Raw genomic sequence first — 19,587 nt, forward strand, 5'->3', positions numbered from 1 at the left:
TGCAGTACAGTACCAGTACTTGCCAGAAATTCCTGCAGCTCCTTTAATGTTGGTGTGGACCTCATGGCAGCCTCCAAGACCAATTTTATGCAACCACAGTAGTTTAGTTTTCTTATTTTTCCCCTTAAAATTATTTACAATTGTTCCTCAATGGATTTTTTTAGATTATGAGTGACATTACAGGTGGAAAAAATTCTGAAATAATTCTTATTGGTATGATTTTTTTTACATGTCAAAAACCTATCATTTTAATTGGTGTGTAGACTTTCTATATCCACTGTGCTATATACACAACCTTGCAATGTCCTTTATACATTCCTCATGTATTATCAACATGATGTCAACGACTATTTTCTATAGATCATGCCTACAGCGTTTGCTATACACAGGACCCTACACTGTCATTTATATACAGCTCTGGCAAAAATTAAGAGACCACTGCAAAATTTTCAGTTTGTCTGATTTTTCTCTTTATATTTTTGCGTAAAATGTAAATTGCTCTTTTATTCTATAAACTACTGACATGTCTCTGAATTTCCAAGCACTAAATTTTGTATTTATTTTCAGAAAATGAGAAATGGTCAAAATAACAAAACAATGCAGTGCTTGCAGCTCTCAAATAATGCTAAGAAAACAAGTTCATAATCATTTAGAAACAACAATACTAATGTTTTATCTCAGGAAGAGTACAGAAATCCATATTTTGTGGAATAACCATGATTTTTAATCACAGCTTTCATGCGTCTTGGCATGCTTGCCACCAGTCTTTTCACGCTGCTTTTAGTTGACCTTATGCCACTCCTGGTACAAAAATGTTAGCAGTTCTTCTTTGTTTGATGGCTTGTGGCTATCCATCTTCCTCTTGATTACATTCCAGAGGTTTTCAATGGGGTTCAGGTCTGGAGATTGGGCTGGCCATGACAGGGATTTGATGTGGTGGTCCTTCATCCACACATTAATATACCTAGCTGTGTGGCATGGCGCATTGTCCTGCTGGAAAAACCAGTCCTCAGAGTTGGGGAACATTGCCTGAGCAGAAGGAATCAACTGTTTCTCCAGGATAATCTTGTATTCTTGTTTCATACGTCCTTCGCAAAGATTACCCTGCCCAATTCCAGCCTTGCTGAAGCCTCCCCAGGTCATCATCGATCCTCCACCAAACTTCACAGTGGGTGCAAGACACTGTGCTTTGTACGCCTCTCCAGGTCTCTGTCTACCCATTAGATGACCAGGTGTTGGTAAAGCTGAAAATTAGACTCATCAGAGAAGATTACCTTACTCCAGTCCTCTACGGTCTAATCCTTATGGTCTTTGGCAAACTTCAGCCTGGCTCTCCTTTGCTTCTCATTGATGAAAGGCTTTTTCCTACCTTTACATGGCTTGAGCCCTGCCTCTAGGAGTCTGTTACGAACTGTTCTTGCCATGCACTTCACTTCAGCCGCCATTTGCCATTCCTTTTGTAGGTCACTTGATGTCATCCTGCAGTTGCTGACTGACATTCAAGTAAGATGACGGCCATCCCGGACAGTGGAGAGTCGTTTTTGCTCTCTGCCGGTCTGTAGCTTTGTTGTCCCCAATGTCTGCTGCTTGACCTTGTAGTAATGGGCTGCTGTCTTAGAAATTTTAAGGATGGAGGCAACATGACGCTCACTGTATCCCTGTGCTAGTAAAGCCAGAATTGAGCCCTTCTTTTCCTCACTCAAGACTTTTCTTTTCAACTCCTTTGGCATGGTTAAAAGTTATTTTTTCATTCCTATTACTTTTGGGATATTACTAGCACTTGTTTTGCCATCCAGCTTGTTGTATTGCAAGAGGATTGTGAACACCACAGCAGGGTTTTTATACTTTCCTTTGTTAAATAAGATGTGGTTCAGGTGATCACCTAATCAGAAGCACATTAAGTAGAATGAGGTGTACTCTGGTTGGAATTCAACTGACACTGGAATGGCTGTCAGACATGTAGAGAATCTGATTTTTATAAAACTGTGCAGTGGTCTTTTAATTTGTGCCAGAGCTGTATTCTTCATGTTTTATATTTAAGATGTCTCTCTTTGATCATGCTTCCATTGTGTACTATACACAGGACTCCTGCATTATTACCTATATAGTCTTTGTGTAATATATATGAAACATCTCCGTTAGGCCACCTTCACACATCTGTATAAAACACATACGTGAAAAATGGTACTGGTGTCATAAGTGTTTTCCATCAGTGTTTTCCATCAGTGTTTTCCATCAGTGTTTTTCATCAGTGTTTTCCATCAGTGTGTCATCAGTGTTTTCCATCAGTGTTATCCATCAGTGTTATCCATCAGTGTTTTCCATCAGTGTTATCCATCAGTGTGTCATCAGTGTTATCCATCAGTGTGTCATCAGTGTTTTCCATCAGTGTGTCATCAGTGTTTTCCATCAGTGTGTCATCAGTGTTATCCATCAGTGTGTCATCAGTGTTTTCCATCAGTGTTTTCCATCAGTGTGTCATCAGTGTTATCCATCAGTGTGTCATCAGTGTTTTCCATCAGTGTGTCATCAGTGTTTTTCATCAGTGTTATCCATCAGTGTGTCATCAGTGTTTGTTTTCCATCAGTGTGTCATCAGTGTTTTTCATCAGTGTTATCCATCAGTGTGTCATCAGTGTTATCCATCAGTGTGTCATCAGTGTTTTTCATCAGTGTTTTCCATCAGTGTGTCATCAGTGTTTTCCATCAGTGTGTCATCAGTGTTTTTCATTAGTGTGTCATCTGTGTTTTTCATCAGTGTGTCATCAGTGTTATCCATCAGTGTGTCATCAGTGTTTTTCATCAGTGTGTCATCAGTGTTATCCATCAGTGTGTCATCAGTGTTTTCCATCAGTGTGTCATCAGTGTTTTCCATCAGTGTGTCATCAGTGTTTTTCATCAGTGTTATCCATCAGTGTGTCATCAGTGTTTGTTTTCCATCAGTGTGTCATCAGTGTTTTTCATCAGTGTTATCCATCAGTGTGTCATCAGTGTTTTCCATCAGTGTGTCATCAGTGTTTTTCATCAGTATTATCCATCAGTGTGTCATCAGTGTTTTCCATCAGTGTGTCATCAGTGTTTTCCATCAGTGTTATCCAGTGTGTCATCAGTGTTTTCCATCAGTGTGTCATCAGTGTTTTTCATCAGTATTATCCATCAGTGTGTCATCAGTGTTTTTCATTAGTGTGTCATCAGTTTTTCATCAGTGTGTAATCAGTGTTATCCATCAGTGTGTCATCAGTGTTTTCCATCAGTGTGTCATCAGTGTTTTCCATCAGTGTGTCATCAGTGTTTTTCATCAGTATTATCCATCAGTGTTTTTCATCAGTATTATCCATCAGTGTGTCATCAGTGTTTTCCATCAGTGTGTCATCAGTGTTTTCCATCAGTATTATCCATCAGTGTGTCATCAGTGTTTTCCATCAGTGTGTCATCAGTGTTTTTCATCAGTATTATCCATCAGTGTGTCATCAGTGTTTTCCATCAGTGTGTCATCAGTGTTTTTCATCAGTATTATCCATCAGTGTGTCATCAGTGTTTTCCATCAGTGTGTCATCAGTGTTTTTCATCAGTATTATCCATCAGTGTTTTTCATCAGTGTTTTCCATCAGTATTATCCATCAGTGTGTCATCAGTGTTATCCATCAGTGTTATCCATCAGTGTTTTCCATCAGTGTTTTCCATCAGTGTTTTCCATCAGTGTTTTCCATCAGTGTTTTCCATCAGTGTTTTCCATCAGTGTTTTCCATCAGTGTTTTTCATCAGTGTTATCCATCAGTGTGTCATCAGTGTTTTCCATCAGTGTTTTTCATCAGTGTTATCCATCAGTGTGTCATCAGTGTTTTTCATCAGTGTTTTCCATCAGTGTGTCATCAGTGTTTTCCATCAGTGTGTCATCAGTGTTTTTCATCAGTATTATCCATCAGTGTGTCATCAGTGTTTTTCATCAGTATTATCCATCAGTGTGTCAGTGTTTTCCATCAGTGTGTCATCAGTGTTTTCCATCAGTATTATCCATCAGTGTGTCATCAGTGTTATCCATCAGTGTTATCCATCAGTGTGTCATCAGTGTTTTCCATCAGTGTGTCATCAGTGTTTTTCATCAGTATTATCCATCAGTGTGTCATCAGTGTTTTCCATCAGTGTGTCATCAGTGTTTTTCATCAGTATTATCCATCAGTGTGTCATCAGTGTTTTCCATCAGTGTGTCATCAGTGTTTTTCATCAGTATTATCCATCAGTGTTTTTCATCAGTGTTTTCCATCAGTATTATCCATCAGTGTGTCATCAGTGTTATCCATCAGTGTTTTCCATCAGTGTTTTCCATCAGTGTTTTCCATCAGTGTTTTCCATCAGTGTTTTCCATCAGTGTTATCCATCAGTGTGTCATCAGTGTTTTCCATCAGTGTTTTCCATCAGTGTTTTTCATCAGTGTTATCCATCAGTGTTATCCATCAGTGTTATCCATCAGTGTTATCCATCAGTGTTTTCCATCAGTGTTTTCCATCAGTGTTTTCCATCAGTGTTATCCATCAGTGTGTCATCAGTGTTTTCCATCAGTGTTTTTCATCAGTGTTATCCATCAGTGTGTCATTAGTGTTTTTCATCAGTATTATCCATCAGTGTGTCATCAGTGTTTTCCATCAGTGTGTCATCAGTGTTTTCCATCAGTGTTTTCCATCAGTGTTTTCCATCAGTGTTTTCCATCAGTGTTTTTCATCAGTGTTTTTCATCAGTGTTATCCATCAGTGTGTCATCAGTGTTTTTCATCAGTATTATCCATCAGTGTGTCATCAGTGTTTTCCATCAGTGTGTCATCAGTGTTTTTCATCAGTATTATCCATCAGTGTGTCAGTGTTTTCCATCAGTGTGTCATCAGTGTTTTCCATCAGTATTATCCATCAGTGTGTCATCAGTGTTATCCATCAGTGTTATCCATCAGTGTGTCATCAGTGTTTTTCATCAGTGTTATCCATCAGTGTGTCATCAGTGTTTTCCATCAGTGTTTTTCATCAGTGTTATCCATCAGTGTGTCATCAGTGTTTTCCATCAGTGTGTCATCAGTGTTTTTCATCAGTGTTATCCATAAGTGTGTCTTCAGTGTGTCATTGGTCTACCATGAACAGCGCTGCTTTTGTTCATGTACTATTTCTCGTATTGCAAGCTCTCATTCAAGGGAATAGCGGGGAGGTTTCAGTACCAAATTCCATGGTGCTGTTTCTGGAAGAAAGCGGCATTCCTCTTCTTCCAATGACTTTAATGTAAAACGTTTTTGGTGACCTCCTGTCTCCATTGCAGTTTCATGGCCTTTTATACATTGATATGACACCATGTGGGATGTTTTTTAATACTGGCACTCTGACCGAATGAATCTCCCAAAGCAACGTGTGATTTATTCATTATGTTCCCTGTAGATGAATATAAAACATTCACAAGTTGGACAAGCTCCTATTTTCAAGTTATATAAAAAAACCAAGGAATGAAAAATGAGTGGGCCCCAGTCTGGAGCTTAGCAACGCTGATCTGTTGGAGGTAATTGTCACTTTGGTTATATTGAAGGTTTTCAGAATTGACATTGCAGTACCAAACAAAGGCCTGTACTAAAAAGTCACTGTGATCATGGTTAAAATCCAAAGCAAAGGGGCCCCTTTTCAGTTTAGATCCCACTGTGAAATATTGGTGACCTATCTATGGAGAATCAAAATGGCAGGTCAGTTTTAGCATTTAGTGAACATGGTTAAAAAAAAAATAAGTGTGGGATTGCAATTTTTTCAATTTCACCGCACTTTGAATTTTTTTCCCATTTTCCAGTACACAATATGGTAAAATCAATGGTGTCGTTCAAAAGTACAACTCGACCCGCAAAAAAACACGCCCTCGCATGGCCATATTGACGGAAAAATCAAAAAGTTACGGCTCTGGGAGGGAGGGGAGCGAAAAACAAAAACAGAAAAACCCAAGGTAGTGAATGGGTTAAGCCAGAGCCTGCAAGGCTAATGTGACTAATCAAATAAATCAAGACAAAGGCCTTTTAATACATCTGTTGTATCTTTTGCCTGTCTGTGTGCCAAAAGTGAAATCTTTCTATAATTTACACCATATTCTGGTGTTATGTAAAATTTGACCAGGCTTCTTCACAGAACAGTAGAGTGAAAAATATGCGACTATTCCTACAGGAAACTGCTGCAAGAACTTAGTCAAATTTCCCCCCATTGTACTGAGATGTTAGTATCTTAGTGTTTGAAATGAGCGATTTTGATAAATGTACAAAATAAATCAATCACTGCAATTGCCCAAATCAGGAGGTTGAAAAGGTCTACTTCTGTAATTTTGGACAATTTTTTTAATGGTATTTATCAATACATGACATGCATATTATAAAGAATTCCCTTTACTATAGCACATTTATTAGGCCAGGGTCACTCTTTTTTGTGGAATGTGAGAAACTCGCATCAATACCCGGCACTCGGGACCGGAGTATGCGGCTGCATAGAATTACATACACTTGTAATGCCCCTTTTAATTTCAAATAAACTCTGGAGACAGATTCTCAGGGAGATCTATGTCCGGCCCATAGATCTTAACAATTCATTTTCATATAACAAAAGGTATAATTTTATTCAGCTTCCTATGTCCTACATGCCCATATAGATGGCTGAGCAGGATTGATCCTGCTGAGAAGTTCCCTTAAAGTGCTGCCTGGCCACCTTGCTACTGCGAGGAAACAAACGTAGTTCCCACAAGAGCTGCTTGCCTTTGAGTCATAGGGGTGTGCACAGAGTGGTTCTAGTCACCGCTCACTATACTTCGACCTGAACCTGTCACCACTCCCCGATATTTTGATTGACTGCTTGCGCTGTACACATATGCTGCACAGTGTAGTAAGCAATTACTGTGACCGCTCCGCACACGTCCCTGTGGACTGAAAGCAGCAAGTTACTCCCTGAAGGGTATCAGTTAATTTCCTCCTGGTAGCTGGGATTTCAGTAAGGAGACCAGACAGCTTTGTAACGCTACTTACTTGCAGATTAACCCTATATCTGTAAGTAAATATTTTTATTTTTTTCTACTTTTTCCCATAGTGTCTTATGGTTCCCTCCCTGCCTGGTCCATTAACCATGGACAAGGACAGGAACAAGATGACAGCGCGCATACTTCACATCAGCCAAGATATTATCTGCCTGCTAACCGGAGAGGTAAAGAATGCTGGCAATTATGTCACATCACTGAAATGGCATGACTATTAATAAAGAAGAGTTCTCAGACTCTGGGAATGTATACAGTGACGTCTGTGCTTCTTTCCCTACTTAGGAATACACTGTAGTGAAGAAATCTGGAGAATATGTGATCCCGAGCAGCCACCCCTGGGTGTCCGCAGGATGGAGTAGCACTCAGAGCCACGGCCATGAGTCTACACCTCACATATATGAGAAAAACACTGATCAGAAGATTCTAGATCTCACCAACAAGATCATTGAGCTGCTGACCGGAGAGGTGAGCGCTGCTGGGAATATAGTCTTCACATGGGCCCATCCAGATCAGCTCCCAATTGGCTACTTACGTGATGATCGGGAATCATTTACTGGCCTTTTTAGGAAAAACGACAAATATTCTATGTGCACCGAACCATCCAATCATTTTGTGCCCCTAGAATATCATGTTATCAGTAGCACGACTGGTTTATATGGGGCGACATGCTCCAGATAACAGTGATTTTTTTTTAAGCTGGAAAAATAATCGCACACAGCAAACAAACACCTTACCCAGCCACTATTTGCATTGGCTGGCTGCAAGTGTTTCGGGTTCAGCTGCGGTGATCCTATCCTAATATGTAGTAGATGTAATAATGATAATATTAGCAAATATCGCCAATTAGAAATGTAGTATAGTTTTTCTATTTGCTAGGTCTCTTTCCACATGTGGAGGCATTGCAGGACCTTAGGTATCTTATGTCCACTGATACAGTGACAGTTCTCTAGCTGATAGTCGTAACCATGGATACCTAAGGTCCTGCAATGTCTTTACATTATGAAAGAGATATAGCGAATCAGAAAAACTACATTACTAATTGGAGGTATTTACTAGTATTATTACACCTCCTACATATTGGGATAGGATCTTGGAGATGGGAATACCCCTTTAAATATAGGTGAACACATATTACTGTATTTTTCGGACCATAAGACGCATTTTTTTAGCAAGAAAAACTCTTGTTAAGAAGTGTGTGCATCTTATAGTTTGGAGGGAGCTTCTAACATTTCATCCTCCCCAATCACAGAGAGAGCTGCTGTCTCTCCTCCTGTCTGACACGGATTTATGTGATGAGTGCAGAGCAGGAAAAGAAGCTAAACAGAGGCTGCCGGAGCTGAGCAGCTTCAGGTCCTTCTGCACGAGTAATTCGAGGACCTTCCAGGTCATGTGACTGATCACATGACCTGAAGGTGCTTGAGTAAAAGGGGTTGTCCCATGAACAAAGGTCATTTTAATCAATAGATCTTGGAATAATACTTTCCACAATTGGATCTGTGTAAAAAATGTTCCTGTGCTGAGATAATCTTATAAAGGTGCCCCTGCTGTGTACTGTGTAATGGCTGTGTCTGACCATACAGGAACATGGTCTGATCATACCACTGGTCCTGGGGCAGGGACACAAAGGAGTGTACAGACATTACAGTGACCGCTTTTTGGGAATTTATCTACAGATGTAGTGACGATTTTGACTCTATGGGTGTTTTCCAGAAACAAGCAGCAGTGGATGTTACTGAGTGCAGACTGCCAATGTAAGGACTTACGTTGTCACCAGTATGTTGTAGTGCCCAATACATTGAGCTGCATGATTCTGGAGACATGCACCTGTAAATTAGGTGGGCTCTACTAGCTAAGAAATGCCAAAAATGTGGATGCTAAAAATGGTTTAGGTACACTGTGGGGCTCAGAAGGGAAGTGGGCATTTGGATTTGGAAACACTGAATTTACTAATTTTCTTTTGGGGTGGAAAAGCTATAGCCATTTACAGAGCATGTGTACTACCAGTAACGTGGATGCCCCCCACTATTTCCATTGACAGATTATAGACCTGAGTTGGGTCTTGCTTTTTTTGTGGATGGAGTTGACGCTTTGTTGGGAACATTTTATATAATATTTGGAATCACATTTATTCTGCTCTCTACGCTGAGCACTTACATCAGGGTTTACATCTAAATCTCCGAGTGACGCGATTAGGATGAAATCCCTGAGGGATCCATTCACTATAATGAGGCAGCAGATATACTCTGGACTCTGTCTGTCCTCTGTACAGTGTTGTCCTTCTTTTCAGAATTACACAAAACTGTGGTCAACCGCAATTTTATGCGCACCTAAAAAGACTGTCACCGTCGATTACAGGATCATTGTAGCAAATCTTACAATGGGGGTTCCATCTGAAACACGTATTTCAGAAATTTACACTGAATCAATCCCCGGTGTAAGCGCTCAGTGCAGAGCGCAGGATATATGTAAGCTAAGCTTTATTATGATCTTTGGGACATAGAATGAAAAAAATAAACAGCAGGTGACGAATAGGTTTTATTTATTTTTTTGCGGCATTCCTGGTGCATTATAATTGATTATACCCTCTATCCCCTCTCCAGTCCATACTCAATGCAGCAGCCAGGGTCATCCATCTGGCTAATCGGTACTTGGACACGTCCGCTCTTCGCCAGTCCTTACATTGAATTGGATCCTATAATGAATGGGCAGCCAAAGTACTTGTTCTCACCTACAAAGCTCTTCACAGTGCAGCACCCCCCTACATCTCCTCCCTCATTTCTGTCTATTGGCCTAACCGACCGCTGTGCTCTGAAAACGACTTTCGACTAAACTCTGCACTAATCCGTACCTCCCATTCCCGACTCCAAGACTTCTCTCGTGCTGCGCCAATCCTCTGGAATGCTCTACCCCAAGAAATTAGGACTATCCACAATTTGCATAGTTTCAGGCGCTCCCTCAAAAAACATTTGTTCAGAGCGGCCTATCACGTTCACTAGTCAAAGTCATTCTATGTGTAAGTGTGCGTGTGTAGCCCATTCACTATCTCCATCCATCCCCCACTCCCTTAAGATGGCTGGACCATCATTGCAAATTCCTGTCCCTTGTAACATCCTTTGGTCTTACTCAGTTGTCCTCTGCAGCCACCCACACAGACGGACATACATTAGACCTTATCTTGACCCGTCTCTGCTTCCTATCTAACTTCACAGCCTCTATTTTTTATGAGTTTTGTATTCTCACAGCACTATTAGACATATATATATATATATATATATATATATATATATATATATATATATATTACATACACTAGCTGAAGAGCCCGGCGCTGCCCGGGCATAGTAACGTACAGTTAGTTATAACAAATTATAATGATTATATATATATATATATATATATATATATATAAAGCTGAGTGTTTATCCCACATCATCCCATCAGCCAGAGCTACAGGACTACTACCTCTAATATCCCACATCATCCCATCAGCCAGAGCCACCGGACTACCTCTAATATCCCACATCATACCCGTCAGCCAGAGCCGCCGGACTACTACCCCTAATATCCCACATCATCCCGTCAGCCAGAACCACCGGACAACTACCACTAATATCCCACATCATCCTGTCACAGCCACCAGACTACTACCCCTAATATCCCACATCATCCCGTCAGCCTGGGGTCAGAACCAGAGCGCTGAGTGGAACGGTCCTAACTTCCATACCAGGGATCCCTTTAAGAGAGGCCTGGGGTGAGAATCAGAGCGCTGAGGGATTTACCCTAACTTCCATACCGGCGATCCCTTTAAGAGAGGCCTGGGGTCAGTACCAAAGCGCATTGTGGATTTGCCCTGACTCCATACCGGGGAACCCCTTAAGAAAGCCTGGGATCAGAACCAGAGCGCTGAGTGGATTTGCCCTGACTTGCATACAGGAGATCACTTTAAGAGAGCCTGGGGTCAGTACCAGAGCATTTGAAGGCAATTGCCCTGACTTCCATACCAGGGATCCCTTTAAGAGAGGTCTGGAGTCAGAACCAAAGCGCTGGATGGATTTGCCCTGACTTCCATACTGGAGATCCCTTTAAGAAAGGCCTGGGGTCAGTACCAAAGCGCAGAGTGGATTTGCCCTAAGTTCCATACCAGTGATCCCTTTAAGAGACCCTGGGGTCAGAACCACAGAGCTGAGTGGAACGTTTTTAACTTCCATACCGGGACCCCTTTAAGAGAGGCCTGGGGTCAAAACCAAAGTGTTCTGTGCTACTTTCTGTGGGGCAGACAATGGCTGGGAGCTTATGTTCCCAGGGATGCCAGATTTTTCCCACCCAGTCAGTGTCTGCTGAGGTGTTGTCAAGTGGAAAAACTTGCTTATCAGCAACCAATCACAGCTCGGCTTCTTTTAACCAGCTCTGGTGAAATGAGAGATGCTTCGTGATTGGGTGGTGATACACACATACATACATTCAGTTTTATATATATATATTGTATTACGGTATATATGTATATTGTATATCCTGTTTGGTGTGCCTGCATTTTCATTTTGTTTTGAAGCCCCTGTTGGTATACTGTAGGTGGTATACTGAAATACTGCTCACAATTGAATAGTACGTGATCTCTTTTCTATAGTATTTTTGACCATCAGTTGCTTCTTTTTGTGGTGTCCTTTGTCAAGCAGTTTTGTTAATATTAGCGTGAATCCATATAGAACAGTGGCACATATATTTTTTCTTTTTCTGTTTTGCATGATTGATTTACACTGCCAGTAGTGTATACTGCCACTTGCTGCCTTAAGTATTATTTTCTAAAGTGGGAGTCATCGCGGGTGTTATACTCTTCAGACCGTCAATTACAACATCACTCAGAGTGAAATTTAGAGGGGGGAAGACTAGGACTTTGGCTTCACCTTTTGGATATAGCAGTCCTAAAACTTAATTTTCTTTTTTTTGCAGCAGTGAAACTAAGGTTGATTTTAATTCAAAATTTCTGTCTATTTAATGCAATAATCGAAATGCTTTTCTAACGTACATTAACTAAAAAGTCCCCATCATTCTCTCTCTTCCCTGATTTTTCTTTTTTTTAACCTCTGTTTTGATGACTTTTCATTTGAGTATCCCCAATTATGCTGGGAAACTTAAATGGTGCATCATCATGAGGCAGAGGCAGTGGTCACTGCCGCAACTGCTTTACCCAACCCTGAAATGAAGCTCCATCAGTGACATTCGTGACATTTGTTTTAGGGGCTAGTCTACTCCCTGCTCTACTGAGAATACGCTGGTTGTCAATTCTGACACGTGCTCAGTATGAGCTCCCTTAGCGATATTCCTTTTCAATGCACAGTGACAGTGCGCTCCCTCACTAGCTCTAATGATAAGTGACGAGTTATCAGTATGCATTGTAAAGGGGGAAACACAGAGAGCAGGGAAAAGCCCAGTCCATGTAAAAGACATCACCGATGATGCTTTGTTTCAGGGTTGGGACAGAGGCTGCAGCAGTCACCACGAGCCCTTCCACCTGATGACATATCATTAGAGTATCCCAGCATGCACTGGGATACTAAAACAAAACATTATCAAAACAGAAGTAAAATAGAAAAGGGACATTTTAATTAAAGTACTGTATTTTTCAGACTGTAAGAGGCTTTTTTTTTAACAAGAAAAACTCTTGTTAACAAGTGTGTTTCGTCCTTCCCTATAACAGAGAGAGCTGCTGCCTATTCCCCTCTGTCTGACACTGATGCATGTGATCGGTGCAGAGCGGGAGAGGAAGCTACAGGGAATGAACAGTGGCTGCAGGACCTTCTGCACCAGTAATTCCAGGACCTTCCAGGTCACAAGACTGATCAAATGACTTGAAAGATGCTTCAGTTAATCAAGTGGAAGATCCTGTAAATGCTCTGCTGCAGCCTCCTGACAGGTCTCCATCAGGAGCTGCAGGATGTGGTAATATGTGTGTGTGTGTATGTCTATATGTGCAAGTAGCAGAGCTGTGTATGTCAATATGAGCATGTAGGAGAGCTGTGTATGTGCATGTAGTATGCATGTCACAGAGCTCTGTCTGTGAATGTAGCAGAGATGTTTGTCTATATGTGTATGTAGCAGAGCTGTGTATATATATATATATATATATATATATATATATATATATATTATATATATATATGCGAGCTGTGTGTGAATGTATATGTGCATATGTATTATGCATATGTAGCAGAGCTGTGTGTATTTCTCTGTATGCACATGTAGCAGAGCTGTGTGTGTTTATGCGCATGTAGCAGTGCTGTGTATGTGTCTATATGTACATGTAGCAGTTCTGTGTGTGTTTCTATATGTGCATGTAGTAAAGATGTGTGTGTCTATATGTGTATGTAGCAGAGCTGTGTGTGTTTGTGTGTGTGTGTATGTATATGTGTGTGTATGTATATGTGTGTTTTGTGTACAGCACTTCAGAGATACACTGACAATAGATTTATTACCTCCATATTCTACCCTAGTACATTAAAATTAGTGATAATGACCCCTCCACTTTACACAGCCAGGAAAATTTTAACCCCTTCACGACAAATGACGCCACATAGGCGTCACGAAAGTCGGTGCCAATCCGACCAGTGACGCCTATGTGGTGTCATGACTTTAAAGCCCCCCTGCGGGTCTGGTGACCGGGGTCACTGAAAGGTCACCCGCAGATACAGGGGGCTTTGTACTTCACCACAGGGTGCGTGGCTTCGCCCCCACGTGGCTACGATCGCTCTGATTTGCTGTTAAAAGTGAAACTGCAAATCAGAGCGATAGTAGTATTTCATGAATGAAAATTGATGAAATATTACAATCCAGCCATGGCCGATGCTACAGTAGCATCGGACATGGCTGGAGACCGTGATCCGACCCCCCCCCGACTCACGGGGCCGATTGGGGCCCCCGATACCGACTGGTGGCGTCAATGTGCCGCCGCCGTCATCATCTGCTCCCCTCCCCCTCACCCCCCCGGTACCTCTGATATCCCGCTCTGGCTCCCGGTGTCCCGCCGTCCTGTTCCATGGGCGCCGGCATCTTAGAAAATGGCAGGCGCATGCGCAGTGCGCCCGCCAGCTGCAGATTCCATTCATTCATTTTGATCACTGTGATAAACTCTGACAGTGATCAAAATAGAATGAAAAGTAAATAAACCCCCCGTTTATCACCCCCATAGGCAGGAACAAATAATAAAATAAAGAAATTTATTTTTATTTTTCCATTAGGGTTAGGGTTGGAAATAGGGGTAGGGTTAGGGTTGGAAATAGGGTTATGGCTGGAATTAGGGTTAGGGTTAGAGTGGAATTAGGGTTAGGGTTGGAATTAGGATTAGGGTTGGAATTAGGGTTAGGGTTGGAATTAGGGTTAAGATTAGGGTTAGGGATCTGTTGGGGTTACGGTTGGGATTAGGGTTAGGCTTGTGGTTAGGGTTATGGTTAGGGTTGGGATTAGGGGTGTATTGGGGCTAGGGTTAGGGATGTGTTGGGGTTAGGGTTGGAATTAGAATTGAGAGCTTTCCACTGTTTAGGCACATCAGGGGGTCTCCAAACGCGACATGGTGCAACCATTGGTTCCAGCCAATTTTGCGTTCAAAAAGTCAAACGGTGCTCCCTCCCTTCCAAGCCCTGACGTGTGCCCAAACAGTGGTTTACCCCAACATATGGGGTATCAGCGTACTCAGGACAAATTGCACAACAACTTTGGGAGTCTAATTTCTCCTGTTACCCTTGGGAAAATAAAAAATTGGGGGGCCAAAAAATTTTTTTTGTGGAAAAAAATGATTTTTTTATTTTCACGTCTCTGCGTTATAAACTTCTGTGAAGCACTTGGGGGTTCAAAGTGCTCACCAGACATCTAGATAAGTTCCTTGGAAGGTCTTGTTTCCAAAATGGGGTCACTTGTGGGGGGTTTCTACTATTTAGGCACATCAGGGGCTCTGCAAATGTAACGACGACCGCAGACCTTTCCATCAAAGTCTGCATTTCAAAACGTCACTACTTCCATTCCGAGCCCTTACGTGTGCCCAAACAATGGTTCTCCCCATATATGGGGTACCAGCGTACTCAGGACAAACTGGACAACAACTTTTGGGGTCCAATTTCTCTTGTTACCCTTGTGAAAATAAAAAATTAGCGAGCTAAAAAATCATTTTTTGAGGAAAAAAAATGATTTTTTATTTTCACAGCTTTGCGTTATAAACTTCTGTGAAGCACTTGTGGGTTCAAAGTGCTCACCACACATCTAGATAAGTTCCTTGGGGGGTCTAGTTTCCAAAATGGGGTCATTTGTGGGGGGTTTTCACTGTTTAGGCACACAGGGGCTCTTCAAACGCAACATGGTGTCCGTTAACGATTGGAGCTAATTTTCCATTCAAAAAGTCAAATAGCGCTCCTTCCCTTCCGGACCCTGCCGTGCTCCCAAACAGTGGTTTATGACCACATATGAGGTATCGGTGTACTCAGGAGAAATTGCCCAACAAATTTTAGGATCCATTTTATCCTGTTGCCCATGTGAAAATGAAAAAACTGAGGCTAAAAGAAAATTTTTGTGAAAAAAAAAGTACTTTTTACGGATCAATTTGTGAAGCACCTGGGGGTTCAAAGTGATCACTATGCATCTAGATAAGTTCCTTGGGGGGTCTAGTTTCCAAAATGGGGTCATTTGTGGGGGAGCTCCAATGTTTAGGCACACAGGGGCTCTCCAAACACGACATGGCAACCGCTAAATATTCCAGCATATTTTCCATTCAAAACAAAGTCAAATGGCGCTCCATCCCTTCTGAGCCCTGCCATGCACCCAAACAGTGGTTTATGACAACATATGAGGTATCGGTGTACTCAGGAGAGATTGCCCAACAAATTTTAGGATCCATTTTATCCTGTTGCCCTTGTGAAAATGAAAAAATTGATGCTAAAAGAAAATTTTTGTTGGAAAAATTAAAATGTCCATTCTTCCTTCCACGTTGCTTTAGTTCCTGTGAAATACCTGAAGGGTTAATAATCTTCTTGAATGTAGTTTTGAGTAGCTTGAGGGGTGCAGTTTTTAGAATGATGTCACTTTTGGGTATTTTCTGCCATATAGACCCCTCAAAGTGACTTCAAATGTGAGGTGGTCCCTAAAAAAAATGGTTTTGTAAATTTTGTTGTAAAAATGAGAAATCGCTGGTCAACTTTTAACCCTTATAACTTCCTAAGAAAAAAAAATGTTGTTTCCAAAATTGTGCTGATGTAAAGTAGACATGTTGGGAAATGTTATTTAGTAACTATTTTGTGTCACATAACTCTCTGGTTTAACAGAATAACAATTCAAAATTTGAAAATTGCAAAATTTTCTAAATTTTTGCCAAATTTTGGATTTTTTTCACAAATAAATGCAAAAATTATCGACCTAAATTTACCACTAACATGAAGCCCAATATGTCACGAAAAAACAATCTCAGAATCGCTATGATGCGTTGAAGCGTTCCAGAGTTATTATCTCATAAAGGGACACTGGTCAGAATTGCAAAACATGGCCTGGTCAAAATAGGCTTGGTCATGAAGGGGTTAATTAATAGGAAAAAATGGGTTCCATGACAATTGTGTACAAGATAATTGTGTACGGACAATTGTGTACAGAAAATTGTGTACAGGCCAATTGTGTCCAAGGACAATTGTGTACAAGGACAATTGTGTACAGGGCAATCGCCTTGTACACAATTGCCTTGTACACAATTGTCATTGTACACAATTGGCCTGTACACAATTGTCTGTACACAATAGTCCGTACACAATTATCTTGTACACAATTGTCCTGTCACCGAAAAAATGTTTTTCCTATTTTCTGCAGTCTAAACTTACTTATGATAAGGTGCATCTTATAGTCTCAAAAATATGGTATATTAGAAAAGAGAGTAGATTATTTCATTTAATAGATAGACATTTAGGATTAAAATCAACTTTCAGATCACCCCCTTTAAGAATTGTGCCTAATTTTATGTAATGGTGCATTTGCATTTTTTTTTTTTACTGTTTTGCTAATGTGTTCCTTTCCTGAGCTTTGATAAATAATAGTGCACTTACATTTTGCCGATGTTTCTTTCTTCTTTCTATTTGGAGTGAGAAACAGATGTCACAAATTTGCGCAATTTTAGATATTACTTTTAAACGTGAAGTGTCCTCCAAAACAGTGCATGATAAGATATTGTGTCTTTCTAATGACTGTATCATTGTGTGTCAGGTTCCTATAAGGTGTCAGGATGTCACTATCCATTTATCTATGGAGGAGTGGGAGTATATAGAAGGGCACAAGGATCTGTACAAGGATGTAATGATAGACAACCATACACCTCCCTCTTTACCAGGTAAGGCATGCGATACTCAATTTGGCATGCTCTATGAAAAACAGTCTAATCAGGTCTATATGTGTAGACCATTTCAGGCCAAAAAGTAACTATATTTTGTGCTGCTGGTTCCTCAAAAAATATAGCTATGGATTTTAAATTATTTTTCTGTAACTCCCATATACTTTAGTGGAAATCAACCCACTCTCTGTATCTGCATAGGGTAGCTACTCATTTTGTTGAAGTGTCTTTGGTACGAAAAGCACTTCAGGAAATGCCAATTCTCGAGTCCATTAAATCTTCATTGTGTGCACTCACCGACAGCATAAAAAAATATGCAAATGTATATATATGCACATACCGTAGCAAACCAGGTAGGCTAGGGTCCTAGCACTAAATGTTCTGATTAGGTGCACCTGGCTAGCTCTGCATATAACCAGGCATGGTGTTTATCTTAGTCAGTGAGCTGGGGAAAATGACCAGAGTGGATTGTATTGGAGCTGGAGAGAGACAAGCCAGAATCTCTCTATGAGAAGAGACTGCACTGGCCATGTTCACCAAATTGATTCCCTTATTCAGCCCCCTTTAAATTGTTCACTCTTTGTTTCATTGCAGCCATTTGGTAAATTCAAAAAAGTTCATTTTTTTCTCATTAATGTACACTCTGCACCCCATCTTGACTGAAAAAAAAATAAATGTAGAAATTTTTGCAAATGTATTAAAAAAGAAAAACTGAAATATCACATGGTCATAAGTATTGAGACCCTTTGCTCAGTTATGAGTAGAAGCACCCTTTTGAGCTAGTACAGTCATGAGTCTTCTTAGGAATCTCCCGCACCACCGTATTATCACATCTCTCTCCTGCCTTTCCCTTCCCCCCCTCTCGGGCTGATGGCTTTGCTTTAGCTTGCCATTGCTGATTTTATTAGAGGTCTCCATCCTTCTGGGGTGATTGCACATGTATGGGAAGTGGGTTTAATGCTCTTGGGTGGTACTATTGGATCCATGGCTATGATATTGTAGGCTTGTGGGGATGCCCACTCTGCGTTCACTTATGCAATTTACCTATATTATGTGTTTTTGCCATAATAATGCATTAGAGTATGTTATTTTTGCATTTCATTTTTGATTAATCCTGGCCTGTATTTGCACATAGCTGTAGCTATATAGATTCATTTTTGGATTCCATGATTTTGCATCATATATTATACCCATGTGGACACTAATTGCAATAGGGGGTGTTGTGATTTTTGGTTTTAACTGTTTTTATCATGTTGTCCTGTTATCAATAAAGATGCTTTTTTACACACGATGCATATATAGGTGTGCACGTATATATACGCATGTCTTTTTCTATGGTTTTCAGTTATTAGTCTTTCCATGCGTATTGTAGCACCCTACCCTGATTTACTTAAATATACTGTGTAGTGCACCCTATCTCTCTCATTTTGTAGAGGAGTCTTCTTGGGAATGAAGAAACAAGTTTTTCACACCTGGATGTGGGGATCCTCTGCTATTCTTCCTTGCAGATCCTCTCCAGTTCCATCAGGTTGGATGGTGAACGTTGGTGGACAGCCATTTTCAGGTCTTTCCAAAGATGTTCAATTGGGTTTAGGTCAGGGTTCTGGCTGGGCCAGTCAAAAATGGTCACAGAGTTGTTCTGAAGCCACTCCTTTGTTATTTTAGCTGTGTGCTTAGGGTCATTGTCTCGTTGGAAGGTGAACCTTCGGCCAGGTCTGAGGTCCAGAGTACTCTGGAAGAGGTTTTCATCCAGGATATCTCTATACTTGGCCGCATTCATGTTTCCTTCAATTGCAACCAGACATCCTGTCCCTGCAGCTGAAAAACACCCCCATAGCATGATGCTGCCACCACCATGTTTCACTGTTGGGATTGTATTGGGCAGGTGATGAGCAGTGCCTGGTTTTCTCCACACATACTGCTTAGAATTATCACCAAGAAGTTCTGTCTTCATCTCATCAGACCAGAGAATCTTATTTCTCATAGTCTGGGAGTCCTTCATGTGTTATTTAGCAAACTCTATGCGGGCTTTCATATGTCTGGCACTGAGGAGAGGCTTCCGTTGGGCCACTCTGCCATAAAGGCCTGACTGGTGGAGGGCTGCAGTGATAGTTCCACAAAGTCAACTTTCTACCATCTTCCTACTGCATCTGTGGAGCTCAGCCACAGTGATCTTGGGGTTCTTCTTTACCTCTCTCACCAAGGCTCTTC

At 41.0% G+C, this 19,587-nt stretch overlaps 1 protein-coding gene across 3 annotated transcripts in view; it reads left to right on the top strand.

Moving 5' to 3' along the window:
• The window catches only part of LOC141100128 (uncharacterized), an 80,490-nt gene that overhangs the window by 43,440 nt on the left and 17,463 nt on the right, over window positions 1-19,587 (top strand). For 2 of the 3 annotated variants that reach the window (XM_073588384.1, XM_073588383.1), the window contains 4 exons: window positions 5,414-5,531; window positions 7,082-7,195; window positions 7,311-7,493; window positions 17,253-17,376. In XM_073588384.1, the coding sequence (XP_073444485.1) occupies window positions 7,088-7,195; window positions 7,311-7,493; window positions 17,253-17,376 (415 nt within the window). In that variant the 5' untranslated portion in view covers window positions 5,414-5,531; window positions 7,082-7,087. The remainder of the gene's footprint in view (window positions 1-5,413; window positions 5,532-7,081; window positions 7,196-7,310; window positions 7,494-17,252; window positions 17,377-19,587) is intronic. The other variant, XM_073588385.1, reaches the window with a different exon arrangement.

The sequence above is a fragment of the Dendrobates tinctorius genome, unplaced genomic scaffold (assembly GCF_039654945.1).
Source record: "Dendrobates tinctorius isolate UK_male_01 unplaced genomic scaffold, ASM3965494v1 ptg000103l, whole genome shotgun sequence".
NCBI lineage: Eukaryota > Metazoa > Chordata > Amphibia > Anura > Dendrobatidae > Dendrobates > Dendrobates tinctorius.